Consider the following 6,185-nt stretch of genomic DNA (forward strand, 5'->3'; position numbering starts at 1 on the left):
AATTTTAGTTTCGATGTTCGAAATTTTCCTTGTGCGTAGTATGAGTTAAAAACATACATAAAGTGTTTATAATTGTTTACTTTTGCGTATTTAACGCCGGCTTCGAATATTCTGGTTTTAAGCGAATATAACACTTTTTGTAAATCTCTTCGGATAAATATCTCTCATTTGATCGCCTAATCAAGTTTACGATCAGATATTGGATTCATTCTTTAGATCATACTAGAGATGCCAAACAATTTTGTTTTGAGACTGGATCACAGGAATTTTAGATATCACCGAAATTTTTTGTGTGGGAGGTGAGGGAGAAAAATTTTGGTGAACAAAGTTGTGTGCAAAACTTATATTATTTCATATGGTTCTCAATAAAATATTTATAAACTTTGATTCTTTATCACATAAGGAGTCATTCTCCTATTAAGATTCATAATCCTACTCCCATTAGGATTTCCTATTTTCATTAATTAAAATTCTCGTGTTTAATATATCATGTAAAGTCAATTCTTGATTAATTCTAGACCCCTATATAATATTCAATGAGAAACTTGTACATCTAATAATCACCACTACTAACATTATTATTTAATTAATGAATTCTAAATTTACTAAATAAATAATAGTAAACTCATTATAGTCTCAATCGACGATAAGACAACGCTATGTACCGAGAGTATAAATCTTGTTCATATAACGAAAATTGAAAATTTCGAAGATCAAAATTATCACTTATCCATTTTTGGCAGTTGTCAGTTTTGTGAACTCTTTAACCAAAACAGACAGTTCCACTTTCCTCACTTAATTAACAGTTAAGCTAACTTTCACAACTTTCGGTATACATAATCAACTTTTAAACTCCTTTATAAGCTATTTGTTTGATTTCCATCAAAATACAATAGCCAAATTCAACTCTTTGAACTTGACTATCTCAACGAGAACACAGAATCCGATATTTGTGTGACTTTCAATGGTTCAGAGATACAGCTAGCCATGAGTTCAAAACTTCTTGTGATTCAAAATAATATTTATTCTTATTCGAGCTTACTCTAGTTAGCTTCATTCTTTTCATCAAATTCTCGATCAAGAATATCAGAACTCAAGTCTAATTGCACTCATCGGATCATGGTAAGAGCGTCTAGTAGCTTGGCCCATGTTCCCCTAGGTATCATTGATAGTATCTGCAAGAATATTAAGTTATGACTAGCGTACAGTATCATCCTTTCAACTCATATATCCTGGTCGAATCTGCAATCATTGGTATATCGAGAGTTGCATTTGAATATTTTATAACGATGTGATGTATCTTGAGTAATAACAGCGACATGATATGTGCAACTGAGGAAACTTATTTCCATAATGCACATATCTTACTCTAGCCAGAGATTCCTTGCACTATTAACTCATCAGATCACATAGGATATCTTCACCCGTAAGTAAACGGTGAATCCCCGACTACAATGCATTTGCTCCTACGTATTTCGAAACTACACCCAACCTCATAACCTAATGACCCTCAATGGATTCGGTAAACGAATCAAAGTGTGTGTTAGTACGTAGAGCCTCTACGTTGTCCCGAATCAAAGGACTAATTGTGTAAAAGAATAACCGTGTATTATTCCGCTCGATAAGTGATAACCACTTGGACAGTCCGATGAAAGGTTGTTCAGTGCATCATCATATGATCACCCATCTGTATGAATGGACATCTTCATGTCCTTACCAATGAAACATGGCGTTACATCACATATGCTAGTCTCAAGCTCAAACGACCTTTATCCTTATTTTAGACGACTGATTCGACTAGAAACCTGTTTAGAATATATGATACAATGATCTTACATTGAGAGACAGACCTCATGGTACCTATTATATATTCAATGATTTTATCTATGCAGCTTGCATTGGTATACATATAAAGTTAAATGTCATAATTGGATAAAACCGTAAAATATTATTAAAATAAAAATTATTTTTACATAAGAGTCGATAAAGCTCAGACCACAAATTTGGCTCACTGGACACCTACTCTATCATTAACAATTGTCGTAAAACGAAGAAGTATAATTATATGAAATCCATATGCTTATTATTTCTTAGATTCGCCAACAAGTTGATTCGATGGAACAATCTTAAAGCATAAACGTTGAGAAGAAAAATGAGAGATTCATGTTTATTTTATTGAAGAATCATTGTGAATGATGATGGGTAGAATAAAATTATATTACAGAATTTTTGAATGAATGGGTTTATTTATTTATTAGACGTGCAATATTAAGGCATGCACGTAAGTAGTATAGAGGTTGGGTGTTGTTATTAGCGGTTAAAATGACTTCTGCATGCGAGTTTCCAGCGAAACTCAACATCGGATTCAAAGCTTCCGTATGCCTTTAATTTATCCTACACAAAAGATTCAAGAAAAAAGCAGAGACATTTCTTCATTCTTGAAAGTCTGAATTTGGTTTATTTCGTAAGTTTTTTGTTTTCATATTTCTTGAACATTTATGGGATCCCGGGCTTTAATTGAATTACATGTAGAATTTTCTGAATGTTAATTTATATTTGTTTTTGCTTTAATTCTTTTTTCAAGAAAGTCTTTGACATTACATTTTTAGGCACCAATATATTATCTGTTAAATCCATGTCCATTGGGTTTATTTAATTTCGATTTTTTATTTGAATCTGCATAGGAAAATATCTGATGATGATCTCATATATTTTCTTGTTGCAGCAAAAATTCTCAGACAGTTGCAAAATTTTAATTAAGGATTCTAGTATTTGGTTTGGCCGAAATTGTGTGGCTGTGCCTTCCAAGATTGAAGGATGTTGTGCTGTGGAGGTGCAGAAGAGGAAAGTTTCAGTGGTCCTCCGGCAAACCAATATACGGCCCCGCCTAAATCCGGAAATCCATATCCCGGTGGCACAAATACTGGAGGTATATATTTTGACGCTCTCTTAATCTCTTCTCGTTTATATATCATGATGAATTACCGGCAATCTTATTCTTATAGAATGATTTAAATGAAATTTTATCATGCTTATCTTCTGAAAATCTGTGATCATTGATCATTGTAGCGGTTGTTTTTGCTTCCATTTTTTAAGGTAGCGAGAGAGGAGAGCCAAGAATTTCTGCTGCAAGAAATGGAGCTCCTCAGAAAGTTTTACCTATTGAGACTCCAGCACTGTCATTGGATGAACTAAATAGATTGACTGGCAATTTTGGAACCAAATCTCTGATTGGTGAGGGCTCGTATGGTCGAGTCTTTTACGCAAAGTTAAGAAGTGGGCAGCAAGCAGCAATCAAAAAGCTTGATACCACTTCAGCACCAGAGCCCGAATCTGATTTTATAGCTCAGGTATTTGAATATAGCACTTCAATTTTTTTTCCCTGCTTTTGCACTTGGATGTAATAATGGTGATTTTTTGCCTAAAATAATCTGTTGCATCCAGTTATCCTTGGTTTCGAGGCTCAAGAACGAACATTTCGCGGGGCTGCTTGGGTACTGTCTTGAAGCAAACAATCGAATCTTGGCATATGAGTATGCCACAATGGGTTCTTTACATGATGTTTTACATGGTAAGTCGAAGTATGTCTATTCTAGATTTTAATGAAGAATTAATTTGATCGTTGCCCTGTTACGTTACAGGTCGGAAAGGGGTGCAAGGGGCAGAACCTGGTCCAGTTTTGACCTGGAATCAGAGAGTGAAGATTGCTTATGGAGCCGCAAGGGGCATCGAATATCTGCATGAGAAATGCCAGCCTTCAATTGTCCACCGTGATGTTAGATCCAGCAATGTGCTTCTTTTTGATGATTTTGTAGCCAAGATTGCTGATTTTTGCTTGACAAACCAGTCATCAGATACAGCCGCTCGACTGCATTCAACTCGAGTCCTCGGAACGTTTGGCTACCATGCTCCAGAGTAAGTTAATACTGAATCATATCATACTAATACATAGCCCAAGCACATGCTTTTTATATGCGTAATAGTGGTCGAAGAACAGCTTTGTTTATAAGAGAAATTCTACTTGTGAAGAATCTAAATAAGATACCACTGGAAAACAAGAAATAATGTTCATAGGAAGAGTGATCAATTCAGGAAAAGCCAAAAATATTTCGTTAAGTGACCACCGAATTGTTCCTCCGTCATGAATACTATAGATATATACTGTTCATGCTGTTCCAAATCTTTAAATATCCGTAGTAGAAACGACTGAATTTTTCTTGAAGTTTGAAGATATATAATATGATGCTAAAGGTATGCCATGACGGGACAAATAACTCAGAAAAGCGATGTATATAGCTTTGGGGTGGTTCTCTTAGAACTTCTGACTGGGAGAAAACCAGTAGACCACACAATGCCTAAAGGACAACAAAGTCTCGTTACATGGGTACAGTTTGTCTTTTTTTCCCCTTTTTTGGAGCTAAACAAAATTTATCTCTTACAATCTTATCGATCTTATAATAACTCCAACTTATTAATCTGATTTTCTTCAGGCTACTCCAAGACTTAGTGAAGATAAAGTGAAGCAATGTGTTGATCCAAAGCTAAACAATGATTATCCACCAAAGGCCATTGCAAAGGTTTTATTCTAGTGTACTATATACATCAGAAACAGACTTATGATTTGAAATCTTCTTTGATTTCTTATCTTTATGATTTTTATCAGATGGCAGCTGTTGCAGCCCTTTGTGTGCAATACGAAGCTGACTTCCGGCCGAATATGACTATCGTCGTCAAAGCTTTGCAGCCTCTTCTCAACTCTAAACCAGCTGGCCCTGATTCTAATTCATAAGAATTATGCTTGTATGATATCTTGAATTGGCCCAAGCTCGGAGCAATACCAAGTCTTGTTTCTTGGTCGAAAGAACCGAACCTAAGAACATTGGCATTATTTAATTTATTGCGATAATACTGTGTGCTGCGATATGTGATGCCTGCTGTCTAGATGAGTGTGTTGGTAAAGTTTCTAATTTCCATTTCAAATTGGGGTGTAGCAAACTCGGTTTTCTTGAAATCTTTGTTGATATTGGATTTAATAATTAAATCAGTTATGTAATTTTGCCATTTAAACATGTTTGGCTGAGTTTAGAGTTCACTTTATGGACAGTATTTCATGAATATATTTAATTTATCGAGTGACCACTTAAAATTAAGTGGTCTCGAAAAACGTCCCAACAAAACGATATCTTGAGTCTTAAGTTGTAATTTCTTTCTCGTACTAAAAAAAGATGTGAAAGAAACCAATATGTCAATTCTTGAGAGTTTGACTAATAGTTCGATTCATTTTACAAATATTTTCTCGAACTAACAGCTATCTAATAGAATTTAAGATTATTCTTCTTATATTTCAATATCATTAGATTATGTGAGTCCTTTATATTTTTATAGAAATTGACATATATATTGATGATCAAAGAGCTAACATTTCACTACATCATTGGGTGGAGAGAAATGATCCAAGTGTAACATAGATTAATCCAAAATTTGTCTGAGTGTTATTTACCTTATTAGTATGTTTCACAAGAATTGCATTAACTCATTGTTTTATGGGTAAATTGAAAATAAATACCCAAACCAAAACATTAATTTACCCTAAACTCCCTAACCCAAAAATAACTTTGTTTAAACTCCCTAAAACAATAAAAATGACAAAAATATCATTATTTTTTGATTTTAATTGATTGATTTACTGAGACAGAAATGATAACAGAACCTAGGTAAAATTATTTCAAATATACAAAATTATTTTTATCAGTAGTTAAATGTTCGAGGAGAAGAATTTTCTCAAATAATTTGGATCTGAACTCATGTTCGAGATTAATTATTTGCAGGACTAATTCCAATATTTTGAATTATTTAAAACAAAAAAATCTAACCAATGTTAGATATCAGGAGCAAAATGGAACTTATCAAAATCCAAAAGTAAAATTATGATTCAGTATAATAAGTTCTTGGAAATAGTACCAAATTTTTACAAAATCTCCGGAGATCTTAGAGAAATCCAAAAAAAGTACAAAATTAGGACAATATGTTATATTATGTACCACAAAAGGTGGAAAAAATCCTGGAAAAACAAAAAAAAATTCTTGTAGCATTAAAGAATATTTAATCAAGAATTCAAACTTTAGAACAAAAAACAAATTCTAGTAAAAGTACTTCGGTAGGAAGGTTACTGAAATACTTTGTTA

General features: G+C 33.5%; 1 protein-coding gene across 1 annotated transcript; it reads left to right on the forward strand.

Moving 5' to 3' along the window:
* Window positions 1-2,318: 2,318 nt before the first annotated feature.
* Window positions 2,319-5,061, forward strand: LOC140959686 (probable protein kinase At2g41970). The gene is made up of 8 exons (XM_073417647.1): window positions 2,319-2,464; window positions 2,726-2,929; window positions 3,097-3,350; window positions 3,445-3,571; window positions 3,642-3,915; window positions 4,252-4,384; window positions 4,491-4,577; window positions 4,664-5,061. The coding sequence occupies exons 2-8, from the start codon at window positions 2,818-2,820 to the stop codon at window positions 4,787-4,789; spliced, it is 1,113 nt and encodes a 370-aa protein (XP_073273748.1). The 5' UTR covers window positions 2,319-2,464; window positions 2,726-2,817; the 3' UTR covers window positions 4,790-5,061.
* Window positions 5,062-6,185: the final 1,124 nt, after the last annotated feature.

This window comes from Primulina huaijiensis, chromosome 2 (assembly GCF_012295235.1).
Source record: "Primulina huaijiensis isolate GDHJ02 chromosome 2, ASM1229523v2, whole genome shotgun sequence".
NCBI lineage: Eukaryota > Viridiplantae > Streptophyta > Magnoliopsida > Lamiales > Gesneriaceae > Primulina > Primulina huaijiensis.